At 42.8% G+C, this 20,312-nt stretch overlaps 4 protein-coding genes and 1 pseudogene across 6 annotated transcripts; 1 reads left to right on the forward strand and 4 right to left on the reverse strand.

The window, feature by feature from the left end:
- Nucleotides 1–604: 604 nt before the first annotated feature.
- Nucleotides 605–4,205, reverse strand: LOC103996820 (glycine-rich protein A3-like). Of its 3 annotated transcripts, none has more exons than XM_009417832.3 (3): nucleotides 4,050–4,205; nucleotides 1,219–1,554; nucleotides 605–1,070 (listed from the first exon to the last, which is right to left on the reverse strand). In XM_009417832.3, exons 2-3 carry the CDS (start codon nucleotides 1,532–1,534, stop codon nucleotides 799–801), a joined length of 588 nt encoding a protein of 195 aa, XP_009416107.1. In that variant the 5' UTR covers nucleotides 1,535–1,554; nucleotides 4,050–4,205; the 3' UTR covers nucleotides 605–798. The 3 variants fall into 3 exon arrangements, with proteins under 3 accessions (XP_009416107.1, XP_009416108.1, XP_009416110.1); XM_009417833.3 differs by lacking the exon at nucleotides 4,050–4,205 and adding an exon at nucleotides 3,218–4,031; XM_009417835.3 differs by lacking the exon at nucleotides 4,050–4,205 and adding an exon at nucleotides 3,075–3,211.
- A 1,018-nt stretch (nucleotides 4,206–5,223) lies between these two features.
- On the reverse strand, nucleotides 5,224–8,217 carry LOC135592412 (ankyrin repeat-containing protein ITN1-like; annotated as a pseudogene).
- Nucleotides 8,218–8,355: 138 nt separating this feature from the next.
- LOC103996822 (exocyst complex component EXO70H1-like) lies at nucleotides 8,356–10,468 on the reverse strand. Its single transcript, XM_009417836.3, has one exon. It carries the CDS (start codon nucleotides 10,361–10,363, stop codon nucleotides 8,435–8,437), a length of 1,929 nt encoding a protein of 642 aa, XP_009416111.2. The 5' UTR covers nucleotides 10,364–10,468; the 3' UTR covers nucleotides 8,356–8,434.
- Nucleotides 10,469–13,421: 2,953 nt separating this feature from the next.
- On the forward strand, nucleotides 13,422–16,228 carry LOC135592413 (large ribosomal subunit protein uL29-like). Its single transcript, XM_065081851.1, has 4 exons — nucleotides 13,422–13,579; nucleotides 13,645–13,780; nucleotides 13,854–14,010; nucleotides 15,936–16,228. The coding sequence occupies exons 1-4, from the start codon at nucleotides 13,576–13,578 to the stop codon at nucleotides 16,008–16,010; spliced, it is 372 nt and encodes a 123-aa protein (XP_064937923.1). The 5' UTR covers nucleotides 13,422–13,575; the 3' UTR covers nucleotides 16,011–16,228.
- Nucleotides 16,229–17,672: 1,444 nt separating this feature from the next.
- On the reverse strand, nucleotides 17,673–18,950 carry LOC135581274 (protein SODIUM POTASSIUM ROOT DEFECTIVE 2-like). The gene is made up of 3 exons (XM_009417839.3): nucleotides 18,346–18,950; nucleotides 18,183–18,258; nucleotides 17,673–18,053 (listed from the first exon to the last, which is right to left on the reverse strand). The coding sequence occupies exons 1-3, from the start codon at nucleotides 18,790–18,792 to the stop codon at nucleotides 17,908–17,910; spliced, it is 669 nt and encodes a 222-aa protein (XP_009416114.2). The 5' UTR covers nucleotides 18,793–18,950; the 3' UTR covers nucleotides 17,673–17,907.
- Between the last annotated feature and the right edge of the window lie 1,362 nt (nucleotides 18,951–20,312).

Here is a 20,312-nt window from a genome sequence, read left to right on the forward strand (position 1 = left end):
TGGATATCAATTTTGAAGATAATCAATATTAATAAATCATCTATATATATGTCAGATTAGAATGTGAATCTTGAACCTTAACTAAATATGTCTTAATATTTGATAAACAAATAATATTTTAGATATAAAAATATATCGAACTAAGTTTCCAACTCCCAACCATTTATATATAAAAATGTAAATATCTGAAAGTTCAAACATTCAACTTTTTGTAAATGAATTTGATATCTTCACCAAGTCAATATCTTAGGTGTAAGAGTGTAAAAACATATTTTAGGTGTAAACCCTTAACCTTCTAAGATGATAACCTATTTACCGTAATAAGATGCTAACTTTTTTTAACTTACTTATCGTAAGATCTAAAATCGAATCTCATCTTTGTCAAAAAATAATTTTTTTTTTAAAAAGTAGCCTTCTGAGGAAAATAAAAATGTTGAGTAGGTTTTTAATGTAAATTTCGTGTTAGATAATATCTGAAAAAGGGAGTGCCATACAGCTTTTCATACAACAAGCAAAAGGTCTATGGTGGTCGAGCCAAAATCAACCGTGCATGTATTTGCCAAGCGTAGAAGGAAGCAATAGGAAGTATACTCTTCGAACACTATGAACAGCATCATTGGGCACCAATAATAAATACCAGGAGGTACAAGACAAATGTCAGATTAAAATGTCCTAAGGCCGATAACACATCCCCAACACAGTCATATCACAAACGAGAGTGACGCATATAAGACAGAATTTAGAGCAAGAAAATAAAAACAATAGCGAGATATTGATACGGATTCAGGCAATCACGGATCACTTCCACTTCTTGAACTTGCCACCAAACATGCCGTGTTTCCCACCAAACATGCCGTGCTTGCCAAATTTTCCATGCTTGAACTTGCCATGGTGCTTGAACTTGCCATGGTGGCCAAAGCCATGGTGCTTGAACTTGCCATGGTGGCCCAAGCCATGGTGCATTCCATGTCCCATCTGATGATGGCCGTGAGACAATTGGTGAACCCCGTAAGCTGCCGCAGCAGCTGCAGCTCCCCCCGCCAGCATCGCTCCCATGTTAGATCCATGCCCTGTGTCCACAATTTATCATCAAGTTTAGGGAACACAGACACTTTGGCCATCCATGTGATGCAATGAGTTCTCAGCAATAGTGATTTTAACATGGTCTGTCTAAAGAAGCTTAAGTATATCTCCTGAAACTAAAGTTGGGCAACTTACCATGATGTGACGGAGCCGATGGACCAGGATAAGCAGCAGGTGGATATCCCGAAGGTGGGTATCCGCCTGATGGAGGATATCCAGGATACCCTGATGGTGGATAGCCTTGAGGGGGATATCCCTGAGAAGGATGTCCATGCGGAGGATATGCACCGGGTGCGGGAGGATATCCTTGTGGAGGGTATGCCCCGGGTGGTGGGTACGCCCCAGGGTATGGAGGATACCCCCCATGTTGTCCATGTCCAGCAAGCCCATGAGCTAAGTTTGAAAACAATCCTTTATCAGATTCATCATGCTTATCCTTTCCCCCTCCCATTTTCTCTTCAATGAAGATGGCTGAAAGAGAAATGTGACAATGGTTAATGCTGATTTCTTGAGATGGATCACAAACAACAGATATGTACAGCAAAATTAATCTCTAAAACATTTCTTAACAAGCTGATAGAGATCATATCTTCATACAATTCCAAACATTAATCCAAAGAATGCCCTAGATGCAAACTACATAGGAAAACACCAGCCATGAAGCAGCGTGTAATGGATCAAGATATACTCTAGACCCAAATTACTCAGAAGAAGAAGCATGTATGGGTACTTGATGATGAAATGTTAATACAAACAGATAATGCCATGTGTCCAAAATATAAAGAGTTCTGATGCTACCAATTTGAGAGAAGACACTACCAACTCCACAAGGATTAGCTAAATAGCAAAAACATACCTAAAGAGGAAGCACAATTGTTAATAGCATATCCTTTAAATAAAAAAATAAAAAAGCTTAATTTACAATCGCTAACATATTTTATTTGTTAGAATAAGTCTGAAGTTTCGCAACTACTATACTTCATTTGACAGAACAAGTTTGACACAATCTTTGACTTCAAAGACATAGATGATTAACCATACAAGAAGGAAAAAAGAACCATCTCGATCAACATCCTTGAGTTCCAACAGTATGAAAACATGTACATTTGGCTCTAGCAAACCTTCTTCTATCCAGATGAGAACCTGATGTGGAACCAAAATAATAGTTTGATGATCGCAAATCATTTACTCCATCCCATATACAATCCTAAACCTGTCAAAAGGTCATATGCTGCCTCCGCTAGTCATAAAATTTCTTTCTTCTACATCTAAGCAAATTCTTTTTTGTGTGTGGATCAAATAGAATGATGTCTGTCATGTAAAGTAGCATGCTGTAAGATCTGAGAAATGAACCACAATCCTCTTCCAGATATCTTTTATCAAACAGATAATGCAGTCAAGAAAAAAAAAACCTAAACAGACCCATGAGGCGATGGAAAATCCTACAGTGAATTGATTGCTTATAACCTAGCCTAAGAAAACTCCTTTTGCCAGTTTGATAATGCAACAAGGCAAATGACAATATGATGCATAAGAACACAATTTAAGTTCTTGAACCCTGTTGCCCCAACCAATCATTTCCAATGAAACTACAGAAATCAAGTGATGTGGAAAAGATACCCCAAGTTGAGACCAGGACTAAGATCTTTTGAGAAAAGAAGATCTTGGGGGTTTGGAAAATCAAAATAGACCTTGGTGCTTTTTATAGAGAATTCTCAGGTAAGTTAAAATTTCAGGTCTTCAATGACCCGACTAAAATGGCATGTTGAAAATGAGATGAAGGAAAGGGGAAAAAAAGGAAAAAGAAGAAAAAACGAAAAAATAATTAGGAAAGTAAATGAAAAATGTTAATATTTTGGTTACTCAATCCTAAGCTTTCTTTGACAAATTAAGCCAAAATTGTTCCCAAACACAGAAGCGATTTGCTACAAGTGAAAAAAAAGTGAAAGGAACAAAAAAAAGGAAAAAAGGGTGATGAAATAAACCCTTACATGTTGAACCAAACAGAAAATATGGCTTTGAAAACCTCAAGAAAGATCCAATATCTTGCTCTTCGACAGGATAAACGGCAAATTCTAATCAACGGCAAAGAGAGAGGCAAAAAGAATGAACAGAAAAGAGAGGCAAATTCTACCAGATGATGAGCCCTCTCGCTGTGATGTATGTCGTAGTGATACTTCTAATCAAATATATAGACAGATCGGAGAGAGGACGATTCCACTAGATAAACAACACGGAGATAACGCTCGCGTGCTTTGCTTTGACCACGCGCAATGGACGCGTTCTGCGGGTGGTGCTATGCGAAATCGAGTTTGGTCACGCAAAGTGGGACACGTGTTCGTACCAAACTTGTTAGGTGGGGACTCTTTACTTGCGACTCATTCATCTTTGAACGATAAGGAGGCGCAAAGATCAGATCTTTTTGGTGAGAATCGATCGACATCGCGATATTGGGGGATTAAGCCTTTGCAATTTTGCGGTCGAAGAAGAAGACATAACCGAGGGGAACTAGTAGTGGAAGGCCAGTCCAGAGTAAAGGATAGGAATCGAACAAGGCGTTGACTTTCGAAGGGGGAAAGGGTCGCCCCAAGAGGAATATGTTGGGGCTAGCACAATCCCTAAATCTATAATATAAACAAACGCCTTCCATCTCAACAAAATCAAACAAATCGAAGAGGCAGATCATCTAGGATTCATAACCCCACAATCTTGAACCCTACTTTTCGATTAATTAAGCAATTCCAAATCCGATCCAAGAATATCCATCACCCTACGGTTCTGCACGACCTCTCCGCTACTAAAACATGCCAAGATCAATATCAAAGGGAAATCAACAGAACAGGGTAAATAAAGCAGCCCTAGCACACGATGCAGAAACCAAACAAACGAGGAAGGAACATCGTCCACCGGAAATGGTTCCATACGATCTTAACAACAACGACATCAAACAGAGGGAGAGGCATTACCAAACCAAATGGATCCCTATCCCCTTCGCCTCTCCAAGGAGCGTCCGCAACAAAATATCTCGATCGATCGATACATCCATCCATCAATCTCGTATATAAGTTAGGAGAGGGGGAGAGAGAAATCGGAAGCTGACGCGGTGGGATACGGACGCGTCAACGACTTTCTTTTGGGGACGCGCACTCGACGCGTCGTGCTCTCATCAGTGACGCGCAAGGAACACAAGACACGCACTTATTGGGCTCGCCCGTGCGAATACTCTCTGCTGTGATTGGAGGGAGCAGTAGCAGCAACAGAGTCTTCGAACCACAGAGCAGGTGAGGTAGGAGAACGGGTAACACTATCAGCCAGTTTAGGTGGGACGCTTTCACCTATAGGGACCCACGTCGCCGCGTTCCGCGTGGTCCGTCTTCACCTCGAAGGAATCGCCGGGACGGGAGGTGGCGACGATCATTATCCACGTCATGTGTCTGGTTTGCGGGTCCCAAAGCATCTCCAATGAAAAGGTAGATAGATGGCGGACACGGGTAAGCGTTTGTTGGGCCCAGAAAATAACGTCTCCCATATGCCCACGGTTCCCGTTACTAAATTTTGTGAACCAAGGCTGACAAACCGTCGTAACGGCTAACTAAACCGTACATTATCGGTTTCGATTTGATTTGAAATTACTAAATCATCATATTAAATTATTTAGTATAATAATTTTCGATAATTTATTTATCTTAATATTATCGATTTTACTAATAAAAACAAAAAATAAAATATTTTAATTGATAGTAACGGATGAAAAGTGCACTAACGAAGGGTCGCTTTGTATCGACGTCGATGTCGATGTAATTATCGAGCAACGAAAAAGAGTCACTTGATAAAACGTAGATATAAAATGACTCTAATCTCTTGCTACCACTCTTCTCATCCATAATAGCCATTGTCAATCCCCAACGACGTTATCGTTCATTATCATCAACTAAAACGTTAAAATTATTTGTTTACTTTTTATTTTTATATTTTCATCGATAAAAATGATAATTGTTAGAATAATCGTTAGAGATACCAATATAATTTTTTAAAGAGCAAGAATTGATATATTAAATATAGCTAAGATAATATGTAATTAACATCCATTACTACAATGTGATTCTTGATATAAAATGAATTAAAAAATATTTTCCATTGCTATTGCAAGGACGTCGAAGAATCTTAGTCGACGTGTAAACTCCGAATGAAATCTAATCGCCACCTTCAAGAACAAGTTGTATCGGAAACGAATATAAATCAAGAATTTTCTCCTATACAATGAATTCCCATCCATCTTTAAATTGCGTAGATTGGATTGAATTCAGAATCCGAGAAGTCGGAGGTGTGATACCATGAAACAGAACCGCTTCTCCTCGACGACTTGTCCCTCTTCCTGCTCTTACGAATGCGCTTCGATTTCACCACAAAGTCAGTCATGGAGCCGAGGGCGCCGGCCATTATCACTCCTCCGATCAACGTAACCAGTGCCGCTGCCCACTGCAAACGATGGCCCAACACAATGTAGGTGGAGGTCAGAAACGCGACTGTGGTGCACACCGACGCCAACCACATCAACTTGTTGATCACCTCCACCACCCTCCGCTCCGACTTCGTCTCTCTCCTCACGAGAGTGATCTGAACCACCACCACCGCCAGCGATGTAAACAGAGCTATCGCATTGAAGATGAAGAAGATTCTGAAAGAAGCGGCATGAACAGCCACGGCAACGCCGTCGTCTTCGCTTCCACCTGGAACAGTGAATACAGCTGCAAACGCCACAGTCGCAAAGAGCACAGCGACCACAGTCACAGAGTCTGTGGCATTATTGATGCCCTCCCTGTGGAGTTTCCTTAGCTCCTTTGCAATGCCATAGACATTCTTGTTTGTCTTTCTGGTCTGCTCAAGCTGTGTGTGGACGTCTTTCTTAATCTCTGTCACAGTTTTCCGAAGCTCATCTCGAGGCTGGTTTAATTCCTTTGACCTCAGTGCTCCATGGCGACACAAACACTCTTTGATGTATGTGGACTCCTCGGAGAGAGGTAACTCTTCTGCAATATCATATGAATACCTGAAATTACTTGAAAAATTAGGTAAAAAATAGTATAGTTCATGAACAATTAGATATCAAGGAGTTTCTAAAGGGTGGGGTTAGGTGAGATGAATTAGTTCACATTGCTGGTGTGGGGTTCCTTAGACGTATCAGAATTTGCTGTATCATCTCTGCACACTATTGGTGTTAGTTCAATGATCTATGATACATTACCAATATAAACTAAACTAACATAAGAGTGAATTTTCCTACAAAAAAGGAAAATGATAGTCATCAGAGTCAACCCTCTATACCTTGGCAAAGCATTATAAGTTGTATCATATGACAAGCAAACCCAAGCACAACAGAGATGAGATGAACATCCAAACACTTACCAATCACATAAGAGCTCATTCATATAGATTCGAGTAAGAAATAATTGGATGCAGGAATCAAGATAAACTGCATAATTGACCAAGCCTCTGCAAAATATACCTCTGCTCGCTTTTTTCTGGTAGCTACATGTAAGGCTGTGTTCCCATATTTGTCAGGCAACATAACTATGGCCGGATCAGCATCCACAAGTGCTTCGATAACATCATGGCTTGTTCCTTTTGCAGCCATTTGCAATGCAGTCTGCCCTTTTATGTCGGTCCTTCGAGCGAGTTGTGGATCTTTCTCCAGTAATGCTTTCGATGGCTCTACATGGCCTGATCTGGCAGCAAAGTGCAAAGCATTCTTCCCATTGCGTTTGGCCACCTAAACCATGCTGAAATTTTGAGCAAGCAGCAGCTTGATCACTTGGGTGTGGCCTCTTGCTGCTGCAGATATAAGAGGTGTTACATTTGAGGGGCCAAATGTCTTGCCGAGTGTTGGGTCATGGCTGAGAAGTAACCGGACAATGTCTGTATAAAACAGGATAGTAAAGTTTTAGCATGCCACTGAACAAAAATAGTTTCAAGCGAAAGCTGGAAGCTCACTGATTCACTAATATTTCAGTGTGATCTTCTTGCTTACAGAAATCTATCCATCATTTGACTTCTTTCCTTGTGCATTTATGGACACATGATTTCACTAACAGAAACAAATAGCATATAGCATAAAGCATAAAGCAAGCAATGTCCAAGCTTTAAAATTTATCTCTGTGGCGACTACTGTACCAAAGTTCGAGTGGTTTTGTGATTTATGGGATAATTGCAAAGCAAAAAGGATCATGTTTGAAGTTGCAGAAACATTGCAATCGCTTGCTCCCTTGTCAGGAAGTGAAAGGGCACATAAAGTCGAAGATCTGAGAAGTGACATGAGCAAATGATATCAGAATACAGTGTCCTAGCTTCGATAATGAAGCCCTGGGTTGAGCTCTAAGGTAATATAAAGGAGGAAGACAAGTAGACTGTGTGGGCGATAGATATAAGCTTTCACCTTGATGTCCTCCTTTCACCGCTACATGAAAAGCATCGAACCCCGATCTGTTCTTCCTCGATATGCTTGCCTTATTCGAGTACTTGAGCAGCTCTGCCACCACACCAAGTTGCCCCTTCTCCGCCGCTGTCATCAACGCCGTCTCCTAGAAATCGTTGGTCTCGTTGACCACCGCCGACATCACCTCCGCCCCTTCCGCGGTCTCCGTCATCTGGGCACCGACGTCGCGGAGGATCCGCATCACCGCCGCCAGATCCCATCGTCGCGCCGCGAGATGGAGCTCGGTATCGTTGTGCCTGCCCGACACCTGCTTCACGTACTTCGTTCTCTTCTCGTCCACCGAGCTCGACAAAACCAGAGCTGGTGTCGCGCCGGCCGTCGAAGGCTCCCCCGGCGACGCCGGTCCCATTTCCAGGTCCCTCTCGGCTGCAACATGGAAAAGGAGCACGCAAAAAGGTTGCAGAAACCATCAGCTGTCCTCCCATGTTTCTCTATGAGGGTTCGTACTCCATTATCTGTAATGATCGTTGACTGATTTGACTTGTTGAATATTAATCATTTGCTGAAATCATCGTCGTCTTCGTCATCTTTTATCATGTTCTCCTCTCCGCCCACCTTTACAACTGTGAGTTGGATAAAGGTTTGCTATAAAGATTTTATTTTATGACCTAATAGGTTTATATAGTCTTCAAAAATATTTTACACTAATTATATGTAATATGAATCATTCTTTTCTAAGAAATCCTTTTCAAGAATTAATAGTAAATTTTGATTTATCCTTTTGTGTTTTTTCTTTTGATGTAATGAATTTTGTTATATATAATGAATCTTTTTATGATATCTTAACAAGTTTAATTTTAATAATAATAAATTTAATATGATCTCTTTTTTTTTACATGATGAAAAATAATCAATCTTCTATTGCGACCGGTTCGAGTCTTTAGACGAACCGGACACTCTGTTTCTGGAAGAACCGGACCCGGTCGAGCCGCTGAAGATCCCGTTCAAATGGTTGCTGACGTCCTCTGGCGAGAATCGCACCACCGCCGTGGACCCGGCGCCGGAGTCCCTCAGCATCGGACGGCACCTCTCGTAGAACACTCGGTACGCCGGAACCACCATCTCCGCCACTGCTTCCCTCACCTCTTCTCTCAACCCACCGTCTGAGACCACCACCCACCCTGCTTGCCCCCGGCACTCCGCCTCCAGCGCCGCGTTGAACCCACGCATCCGCTCCTCCGCCTCCATGCCGGACACGTCCGCCGGAATCGCCGCCGCTACCTTCGCCCACGCTAGCTGCGCGTAGCTCGCCGCATAGTGCCTCGCCTTTGCCCCGTGCCGCGCCACCCACTCGTCCCCGAGGTGGGGGGCCAGCCCGCTCTCCTTCACCTTCCGCAGTATGTACTGGATGTTGTTCGCCAGGAAGAGGTAGGAGAGGGCCGCCTCCCGATAGAGCTCTGCCTTGCTGTCGAGCTTGCAGATGAGCACCAGGACCAGCCACGCGATTCGGTCCGAAATCGACCGGGCGGCGGCAGAAGAGGAGGAGCTCCAAGGACTGCCCTCGAAGGAGATGGTGGTAGAGGCTGAGGAGGGGGAGGAGTGAGAGGAGGTGGGTGACGTCGCCACAGCTGCCGCTTCGAAGAAGGAATCCAGCAAGGGGCTCGGGGTCTGCAAGGGGAAGTCCGCGAAGATGTCGTCGAGGGCAAGCTCGTAGTCGGCGAGGAAGACGAGGTAGTTCATCACGTAACGGGTGAGTGGGTGGACGTCGCCGCCGGGAACTGGTGACCTGGAGGCGTCCCTCTCGATAGCCGCCTCGAAGTCGGCCAGGGTCGACCGTGCCACCTCCGCTAGCCTGAGGAGGGAGACGACCGCCTGCGATCGGACGGCGGCGGTGGACTCGAAGATGAACAGCGACTCGATATCCGGCCAGAGCACCACCAGGGTGTCGTAGAGATCCAGTATACGGAACAGCTTCTCCGGCGATCTCTTCGATCTCGCTGCCGACTCCGGAAAGGCGAGGAGTGCGGCTGCTGCGTCGCGAGCGACGTCGGCGAAGCAGGACTCGCGGACGGCATCTGAGCCGGCGAAGATGCGGTCGCAGAGGAGGCGCTCGCGGGAAAAGAGGATTCTGAAGGCGATCGGGGCGGCGGCGAGCCAAGCTCGGATCCGGGACTCGAGTGCCGACCCATCGAGCTTCTGGACCTGCGACTGCGTCAGCCGCTCGAAGCCCAACCGACGGATGGACTTGTCGATGAAGGATTTGCTCACCGTCTTGTAGACCCGAACGCACTCCTTGGTGTAGCCGGCGGAGATCATAGCCTCGGCGACCGCTCGAAGATCACGCATGACGACGTCTAAGGCGCTTTCCATCTCGGTGATGGACTCGGCGGCGTCCTCGATGGTGGAGGTTTCGGGGGAGGACGAGCAGTGGGAGTCGAGGAGGCGGCAATGGTAGGAGAGGAGGAGGTGGAGCTCACGCTCGAGGCGGCGCATGGCGGCCGAGAGGAGCGACTGGGCGCGGAAGAGCACCGCGGAGCGGGTGGCCGGGGAGGCCGCGGAGTTGGCCGAAGGGGAGGTGAAGAAGAGCATGGAGCGGTGGAGGTCCGAGGCGGCGCGGAGGAATCGGTCGGCCTCGGCGCGTCCATTGCCAGAGAAGAGGGAGGCTTCCACTTCTGGACCCCACTTGCTGATGATCTCCTCCGCAGCCGCGATGCTGTCCTCCATCATCCTGTCCGAGAACGTCTGTCGGGAAGGCGAGAGCTCCACAGGACGACGATGATTACGATGGAGATGGTGAAGCTGAGGACCGTCCTGCGGCGAGGGAGACGATGAGAGAAGGCTCCGCATTCCCTTGCCTCTCCAGTGACCAAGAGCCTCTGCCAGTGTTGCCGTGAGTTGTGCAGGGAGGAGAGGAGATCACGAGGCGAAGTTGGGTCCCCAAAGAGGGAATCAGACACCTATTTATAGAGTAGAGGGGAAGGAGAGGAGGGAGGAACGAGCACAGTCCGAGTCAGAGGAAGGAGGTGGGAAAGCTGGCTGCGTTGTTACGTTGGCAATGACATCAATAAATCGGATCTTACATTGGATATAAAATGTTAAAATATCGTATCTATATTTTACATATATAAATAACAAAAACAAGGGAGGAAATTCCAATGGAAGCTCCTACCTTTAAATATTTTCAGCAGATTGTCCCTCCAAAAATTTATTTTACTTTTATCTTCATCGAACTTACCATTAGATATATCCTACACCATCGTCAGTAACTCTCGTGCATCATGACCTTTGCGCAAGAAAAAAATGTGCGTAAAGATAACGATAAGTTTGATTGAGGCTAGCGAGATTTACGAAGACGACGACATCCCTCGTGTCATCTTCTTCCTCGTGCAAGAGTTACGGGCGAGGAGCATAAGGATAAAGTCAGCAAGGCTCCCTTTTTTCCTTGTAGGAGGGTTGTGTATGATAGATCTAACTAGGCCAATGAGATTCATGGAAGCGATGATGGCCCCCATATTTCCTCGATCGAGTATTACAAATGATGATTCCGACGAGACAAAGAGGACAAAAGGCAACGTAAATCCATAGAGATAATCTTAATGGATAAACACGGTACAAGACGATAGTATAGGGCGAAGGTAGTGATAAGTCCAACTAGAACGAGGGATAAAATGATCATTTATGAAAAGATCATCAAAATTTTCAAAGTAATGATGCTTTATGAAAAATGTTTAAAGGTAATAATTTTATTTCAACAATTCATCCTAAAAAATACAAATATATATTTAAAATTATAATAAAAATACAGTCATGAAATGCATCTTTTTTATACAACAAAATTGATAATTTTTTTATGACTAAAATGTTCTAATGTGATAAAAAAATTATAATAAGATTATAAAAAAATAACGAAGAAATTAAACAAAAAAGGTTGGATATCTGAAAGGAATGTAATCACACGGCTAATTTGACTGTTGTGAGAGAAAGAATTACTCAATTCTATGGAAAGAAAATATTGTGTCCATCTTAGGTAATGACTTGCAAAGGTCATGTTGTGGACCAATAAAGGTTTAATTTACCTTTACTTATTTGAAATAAAAAAGAAAAAGAAGGGAGTTAATAAAAGAGTAAAAGAGGTCATGAAAAAAAGGATCTAATAACATATACTTTGAGAAAACACTGTTTTCATATATATATATATATATATATATATATATATATATATATCACCTTGAGAAAGAAAAAAACAAATATATTTAAAACAAAGGATATTATGATTAATATCGGTAATTTTCTGGTCGGATCAATCGGTTCGGTTGTTTTTAGTCATTTATATATCTTTCAATCTTAAAACACTTGATCTATGATGCAATGAGTGACCATATGAGGTGACGGTGACAGTCTCGGATTTGGATTGGGTAGGTCACGACAGCCTCGGAAGCAGCTTTCTATAGGTCCGTGCAAACTCACGCTAGCTCGGGACTCAGTCAAGTGGAATTAGTCAAACACTCGATCAACCTGCCGAGCAAAAAAAGTTGACCGTATATTTGACCATTTTGGTAACGGTTTGGATTCGATTTGGGTGATTCATTGTTAATATATTAATTGATAAAATATTCTTCTCCGAGCACAACTCAAAACATCGTTATCAAGGCCAGTTTAATATTCTTCCTCGTTAATCGACTATAAGAAGCATTATAATTATGATCAATTATTATTTATTAAACTTATTTTATCTTTATACTTGGTCATCGAATGGACCATATCAAGAAATCAACTTATCATGATCTTCGTGTGGGTCAATTACGAGATAAGCATCCCAGTACATATCAGACCTTTTGAACATGTGGATCTAAACTAAGTATGGTTGATCCATGTATCAATAACATTCAATGTACACATCTCATGAGAGAATAATGATACGGTTGATACCTACTTGCCATGTAGTCGACACCCTTGCATCACGTAGCTGATACCTATATACCACATAGCCGACACCTAACATTATGTGATCAACCCTTATTTATTAGATTTAATATGATATCTTGATGTTATATACATCTCAACACTTACTAATATACCTCATTAGTTGACACCTGTATACATCTCAATATCTTGACGTGGTATGTCTTTCAGATTCAATACGATATGATTCCGTAAGGATAGAGAAAAATGTGTAATCGTCTCCAACATTAATATATTTATTTGAATATAATGATCCTCAAGTATAATATATATTTTCATGATCAAACGTCGATTATATTATAATTTAATTTTATCATCAAAATTCGAGATTCAATAATTATAACATTAGATCGTAATTATGATAACGGTGAAAACTTACGTTGCTTCGACAATCTTGTCAACTCACATCAACCTCAGATCAGTTCACAATCAGCTGCAGCGGCAGCAGCCATTTCCTGGAACGGATTCCGAAGGTTGCGGTCCACAACCTCAGCTTGAAAAGTTGACTCTGATAAGTCCACTTAAAGATTTAGCCGAAAGCAAGAACAATGGGAGAATGAGATCCTGCAATAAATCCTTGGTAGGAATTTTCTTCTGTTGTTTCTTGGAAAAAGGGTGGAGGAAAAAGGATGTTTCCGCTGGGATCTCTTTACTATCAGCTGCTTCCACACACCATGTACGAATAAGAGAGATCTCTATCATCATCGTGGAAAAGTACACCAAAGACATCGATATGGTAATTATATTTTGTTATAATCTAAATAATGAATTTTCAATTTAAAAAACCCCTCTATTTTTTAATTTTTCTTGAGAGGTGGATTTACTTTTTCTATATTTCTTCTTTTATTTATTATAATTCCTGAAATATCTCTCTTGACAAGTCAACCATAGTAGTTATATGGTCTTTGCGTTGTTTGAATGAATAATTGGGATAAGATACCGTAGGCTTGTAACGCCCAAACGGGGGGGCCCGATAAGCCCATTATGACCATCTAGGGTTTTAAAAGAAGCATCTCCCGTCCGGCCTTCGCTGAGTGCCGCCCGCCGCCACCTGCGTTCGAGGTCGGAGAGTCACAGGAAGAAGACATCCGTTCCCAATGGGTAAGAAGTGTTTCCCTTTAAAGGTTGGATTGCCGTCGGATCTCACTGCCGATTCTCCGTCGCAGCGAGGATTAAGGTCCACGAGCTCCGGGGGAAGTCGAGGACGGAGCTTCATAACCAGCTCAAGGACCTCAAGAACGAGCTCAGCCTCCTCCGCGTCGCCAAGGTCACCGGCGGTGCCCCCAACAAGCTCTCCAAGATGTACCCTATCCCCATCTCCTCCTTCGATCCATGTCATCCCTGGGCGCTCACTCTGCCGGCTCTTGTCTTGCAGTAAGGTGGTGAGGCTGTCGATCGCGCGGGTGCTGACGGTCAACTCACAGAAGCAGAAGGCGGCGCTGAGGGAGGTATACAAGAAGAAGAAGCACATCCCGCTGGACCTCCGGCCCAAGAAGACTCGCGCCATCCGCCGCCGCCTTACCAAGCATCAGGTAATGCTTGTTTCAAAGGAAAACCCTTATTTTTTAAGCTAGCTACATGATTTCTTTGGGAGATAGGCATTGCTTTGCTTATTGATATGGCCGATATGCATATTAGCATCCGCTCTTTATTGTTTGCTTCTGTATAATTGGTAATGTGGGTTCAGACGTGGTGCTCCAGTGTGTGCAACGTTTACCGATAGTCCATCCCATGAGTTTTACAAGCTTGCTGCTTATGGTGTGTGTATGGTTTTGTGTTTCGATGAGTAGTTGCATTTGTTCTTTTACCAATTTCCATTAGCATGTATGGTGTTTGAAAATGTGGATAATTTGTGTTGGGAAAAAGTGAAAGTAAGAGTGAATTAAGCTTTGGTGATTGTCCTTTTTGTTTACAAGAGGCTAATTTAATAAGAGGCATGGGCTCCATTTTTAACTCTTGAGACAACCAGATAAAACGGGATGAGCAACTGTAGCTTATTTCTTTCCATTTAAGTTTCCCCACTCCCCTCTCCTTCCATTCGATATATTTGAATTCTTTTCTCTTTTGCTTGTTGGGTCTCATGTTGGCCGAACAGAGCAAATGGCTTATCCTTTTTTATTCCCATATGTGGCTTCGAATTATGGCTATATCAGGACCTAGGATGATGGTAGAACATAGGTTTCTTGAAAAGGACAAAGAATAGACCAGAACAAAACCTGATGTAACTCAAACCTAGCTTAATCTGGGCTCAAAGAACACCAAACTTAATATGGTACTGTATCAAAATATGTTTTTTCAGAATTCGGAGACTAATACCATATGTCTGCTCTGCCATTGTGTTAATTTGTATGATGTGTATATTTTACTTCGATGGTGACTTTTTAAATGTATTATTGCCATTGTTATTGGTCACACCATAGTGAGGGTAGCAATAAGTGAGATTCCACATGGATGTTGCATCCAAATCTTGATGTTGAGGGGAGCCTCGCGTTCCAATACATGAGAATTGAGAAAGATGTTGGGATAACATGTACATTCATAACGTTATGTGACTGCTAAAGAGAGTCATGTCCATTTGGGTACAGTGGTTGCCTTTCCAAGAATGTATCTTTTCCAGAGTAATATGTAGGTTTCAAATCCAAGTGTTTGTAAAGAGGATCTTTCTTTTGGTCTTGAGAAGTAACTAGGTCTGGCTGATACCTGCAAGTCACTTATGCGGCGCAACCAAGAACAGTGAGATGCTGTGTAAAATAATAGAGTGACCAGTGCATCGTACCTCTTCTGCTGCATGTTGAGGAGATTGACTTTCTAGCGATAGAAAGTCGGATGACTAAAAGTTTTTTTCGCATTATACATTGTTTTCCTTTTAATATATTATCTTGACGTTTGTAATAAAGAGCTAATTTAAAAGCGAGACTTTATGAGGCCGAAGCAAGAACGCTTAGAGACTCTATAAAGAATGGAGGGCTTATCTATTCTGCTGCTTATTGTGAGATTGTTTTTCTAGGATTAGCAAGTTCGATGACCAAAAAGATGTTTTTTTGGATAACCTCTTATAGTGCCTTACTTCCGTTGAACCATAAGCTCAGTTAAGTAGTAAAATGGAGATCTGTGGACATGCTGGTTTTATTGTTAAATTTACAGCAGATATTGTAGGTTCTAAAATGCAAAAGAACAAGTTGTATTCAAACTCTTTTGTAGTCATTCATTGACTCGGCGTTTCACTAGTAATTTCATGAATATTGCATTTATCTCATGTCATACATATATAATTACATTGGATATATATGCCACACTTTTATGTTTCTGTAATGCTAATATAGATGATTCTCTAGATAATAGTGTGACATTCCATGATAGAACATTCATAATCAATAGTTTGACGGCTACCATATAAATCTGTTCTTCCATCTTGCTGGTTTGTATTGATGGAAATGTTGGTTCATTCTGGATGCAGGAGTCCTTGAAGACAGAACGACAGAAGAAGAAAGAGATGTACTTCCCAACTAGGAAGTATGCAATCAAAGCTTAGACGAAGATAGGGTCTCTCCTAAACCAAGCTCTTCTTTTCCAGCTGTGGTTTTATTAGTTTATCCACTAGAGACTACATTTTAGAGAGTTCTGAACTTGCAAACATTGAGTTTCCATCTGGAATATGAGCTATGTTCTTGACACGTGAAATATGTTAATGTCCTGGTGCTTCATTGTCAATGTCAATGTCAATGTTATGCCAGTGTGGCACTTGTAGTATTTTCTCGTCTCACTCTGTTGAGAATGTTGGATAGCTGCTGTTTGCTGTTTCGTCGTGCTTCCAGGTGAACCCCAGTCACCTTATCGGTGGCCTGTCCAATGATTCACTTGTCTATGGGCTCTTCATGACTTGAAGATGAACACGAAGAGATGCACTACGGTTTGAAGAGGATCACCGAGGCTGCCTTGACATCCACCACCAATCATAGCAAGCGCCTAAACTTTCAACTGTCTTTGTCAATTCAAAACTAACTTAGTATTGCATATTGATTTATTTATAAGGGATTTGATGGATGTATTAATAAGATTTTCTGAGTAGGAGATACTACTAAGACCCACAGGACTCTGCTTCACTATTGAGCTTAAGCTTCCAGTTCATGAACAAGTGAGGAACGGTGATATTATTGATTGTGATTGCTTCCTTGATACCTCAATTCATGCCGGCAATTCGAAGATGGTATGTACAATCAATCTTCTTGGTCATTCTTCGCCCTGATTTATTTAAGAACTTTTTGATAATTGTTTAAAATAAAAAAAAAGTATCTTCTTTCAATTGCAGACTATAGACTTTACCTCCAGAACAGCAAATACAGTACTCCTTCGAGAAAACGAACCGTTTAGTGCGTGAATAAAGCTGAAAGCACTGTCGTCCAGCAATGTGTTACAGAGAGAAGTTGCTGTGAAACAGTGTCATGCAGAATGCAATGCCCACAGTGCTGCTACATCATCTCATGACCAAACAGTTCTATTTCTGCTTCCTTTCACGTGGCCGAATAGCCGCACTTCAATGGCTACGTTGCTCGAGTGTCATTTCCAAGTGTCGGCAACTGCTGTACAACCTGACTCAGCCAGAAGAGCTGGTGGATCTCAAAGACTTCAATCTTATCAACCCCATTTCCAACCATTATTTCTTGCTGTACTACCTCCTTTCTTTTTGTGTGTCGAACAGAACCCCACGGAGTGATCAGATTAATATGTCAAAACAGCATCAATCTGACATCTCTCCACCTCACTGAGAATTACCCACAGAAGACATTAGCAACATGTTCGAAATTTAAATTTCGGATTGTGGTGTCTCTAGAAGAAAGAAACAAGTTGGCTACTTGGGATTCCGATGCTCGGAAGCTATTCGGTAAGTATGCCACATGATGCGCCAAGTACCATGCTGAAATAATTGAATGCTGCTGATGGAATCGTATCATTGTACCACCAGCCATTATTGCTTTCTTAAATGCATCGAGTACAAGCCAAAATTCCCGTTTCTTGCCTCGACGGCTTCACCTGCAAGAAAGCATCTCCAAACACTCGTTCGTCACAGTTATCGGCCATTAGAAGTAGGGGGTGAAGGTGATAGGCCACATTACCGGAAGTACTACAGATTTGTGATATCTCAGAGTTCCAGACAAGGATATGAAGCTTGAGATTAAATGCATGCTGGTTATAGTGATCAGGCAGACCAACAAGTTTTCTCTTTTTCTCTAGTGGATAAGGAACAGATGGGATTCATGATGACCAAAATGACACGGAGATGAATCAAGTCTATCATCCCTTTCTTTGCCAGACGCACCACCATCGCACGAGTTCATCATGCTCTACACCAAACATCCGAGAAGATGCACGCTGCATATCTTCTCTTCTTTTTTACAGACACTACATTCTCCTTTTTACAGCCTTTCTCGTCACAGGGAAGCCGGTGCGCGGGGTGGCGATGGCCAGAATTGTGCATGCTTCACCTTAGAGATGCTACTCAGAACTCCCAGTGGCGTCACGTCCCCGACCACCGTCACCTTCTTCGTCGCGAAGTCTATGTCGTACGATGTCACCCCTGGCCAAGAACAACCACCACCATCATCACATTTCTTTCTTCTGATGAATACAACACACTCGAATTATCACAGAAGAGCTAAACTATGTTGGTGTTGGTCACTTAGTAGCGTCACGCTAAGAGTCTCACCTTCCATCCTCGAAATATGCTTCCTGACCTTCCCTTCGCAGCCCTTGCAGTGCAAAGACACCCTCAACACCACAACCTAAGCAGCAGACATGCTAAATTTACGTTTAACCTCCAGCAAGTTAAGCGGAACGGTAGAGTAAAGGAAGTTGCATGCGTTCAGAACCTGGTCTTGCATTCTGGCAGCAGAAGATGGCCTCGGTCTTCTCTGTTCTTCTCTCATCAGAGCTCGTAGAGAAGGTGGCCCCAAGGATATAAGAGGAGGGACAGGTTCCAGATCAGGCACCATGGTATTGAAGTAGGCATCATCGGCTTCATCATCCAGTAGATACCGAGTAGAGCCTGGCACACCGAACGCATCACTTGGTCTCTCCAAGCTCTTCCCGTTCTTCTGGTTGCAGGTTTTTGGCTTGGTGGGGGTCTGAGACATGGAGTTAACAGTCGCCTTAACTCGTCGCGGATCTCTCAGATGAGGCGTGTGGCGGTCGATGGCTCTGCCGGTGCTCGGCTGTACCATGGACCGCCGATCTATGCTTGTGCATATTGCTGCTGATGCCGGGGAGACGCAGGAGAAGTTAGCTCCTCTCTTTTCCTTGAACAGCAAAGAAGCCATGGTACAGTCAGTAACTAGACAAGGAAGATACGAGAGAGAGAGAGAGAGAGAGATGGTTTGATGTACTTATAAGCATGGATATATAGAAGGTGGGAAGATTTAGTTATCTGTAATCTCTGCATTCCCCTACGGTTAATCCATTATTGAAGCCCACAAGTTTCAGCAGTGCTACAAAGAGCTTGCAGACGTCCTCAAAGAAAACTTTGAGTGGCTACACTCGTCTGTGTAAGTTCAATTTAATGCTCTTTGGACCATTTACCAGACTCAACTCAGAGAAACATCTCAAAAGCAAGCTGGCAAGATTTAACTTGTTGTTGCAATGCTGTAATAACATGAACTGTGGGATACTTCACATGATCTGAGCCCTCGATTCACGTGAACACTGACTTCCTCCATCATACACCACAATCTAAAGGCAAAACAAGAATACAGAGAGCTTGTACTGCCTCCACCTACCTATGTACTCATTTTGGTGTAATATACATTCTCGGCGATCGAGCTTGTCTACTGTGATGGAATGAGGGCATCATCATCCTCTTCCATGATTTCATCTCTGCTATTGCTGCTGTCATGGCACTTTGCAGCTGAACCACGGTCATTATTGTGCAGAATATGAGTTACCTGAGCTCCCTAATCACCAGAGTACTGTTCTCCCAGAAATCTGAATGGATTCTTTCCTGCCACCTTAAGAAAAGCTTCACGACACCTGATTCACTTTTTCCTAGTGGAATTCTGGTCAGGGAGAACATATTCGAAGGATCTCAGAATGATATCACAGATCCAATTCAGTTGAACAGAGACGGTAATGTGTTTAGGAGCAATCCTGCATTGGTTCTCACATCTGCAAGGCAGCAGACTGGTGGATGATTAGGGAAGGAGAACTCACGATGGAGATGCATAAAGAAAGCGGCCGCCTTTCTTATCACCATCATCTCAAAGCTCTGGTCCACTAACTATAGAATCAGATGCTTCTTTCTCTTCCCCTTTCGTGCCCCATTACTGGATTCTCGTCTCAAATAATTCCATGAAACCAGTTCTGCTTCCATGCATGGAGTACAAGAGTTCTCAGGTTTATATCTCTGCTTTCTTATATTTATGCAAAAAAAACCTGTTCTGATCAAAGAAGTCGATCTCCAAAGAAAAGCTTTCGCTTTTGATAAATCTTTAGCTATTGATCTTAGGCTCTTAGCATTTCCAGAGATCTCAATCTTGTTTCTCAGACTTTGACTTCATTACCATATCATCCTCTCAGCACATGCAATCATTGAGCACTAAGCCACAATACTGAAGCTGGCAGAAATCTCTCTCACCAGCAGAAAGTAGCATTAATTTATTTGATTGTTGGGATAGAGATTCAACACCTCTTTTTTTTCCCAAAACCAACTCGTGGCAAAGGATCAACATCCCCACTCAGATAAAGAATAAAGATCAGCTTGAGTTCATATAACCACAACACATTTAGAGGAGGAAGTCAATTTCTTCTGGTACAGCAATGGTTTTCACTGGAACAGCAGGTCATT

Source organism: Musa acuminata, chromosome BXJ1-9 (assembly GCF_036884655.1).
Source record: "Musa acuminata AAA Group cultivar baxijiao chromosome BXJ1-9, Cavendish_Baxijiao_AAA, whole genome shotgun sequence".
NCBI lineage: Eukaryota > Viridiplantae > Streptophyta > Magnoliopsida > Zingiberales > Musaceae > Musa > Musa acuminata.

Bases quoted from the DNA above. Each gene is read 5' to 3' on its own strand.
- LOC103996820 (XM_009417832.3), bottom strand. From the start codon at position 1,534: ATGGGAGGGGGAAAGGATAAGCATGATGAATCTGATAAAGGATTGTTT. The intron at 1,071-1,218 runs GTAAGTTGCCCA...TTGTGGACACAG, and splicing joins ATCGGCTCCGTCACATCATG to GGCATGGATCTAACATGGGA.
- LOC103996822 (XM_009417836.3), bottom strand. From the start codon at position 10,363: ATGCGGAGCCTTCTCTCATCGTCTCCCTCGCCGCAGGACGGTCCTCAG.
- LOC135592413 (XM_065081851.1), top strand. The intron at 13,781-13,853 runs GTACCCTATCCC...CTTGTCTTGCAG, and splicing joins CCCAACAAGCTCTCCAAGAT to TAAGGTGGTGAGGCTGTCGA. The intron at 14,011-15,935 runs GTAATGCTTGTT...TTCTGGATGCAG, and splicing joins GCCGCCTTACCAAGCATCAG to GAGTCCTTGAAGACAGAACG.
- LOC135581274 (XM_009417839.3), bottom strand. From the start codon at position 18,792: ATGGCTTCTTTGCTGTTCAAGGAAAAGAGAGGAGCTAACTTCTCCTGC. The intron at 18,259-18,345 runs GTTCTGAACGCA...TCTGCTGCTTAG, and splicing joins CTGCCAGAATGCAAGACCAG to GTTGTGGTGTTGAGGGTGTC. The intron at 18,054-18,182 runs GTGAGACTCTTA...GTTCTTGGCCAG, and splicing joins GCATATTTCGAGGATGGAAG to GGGTGACATCGTACGACATA.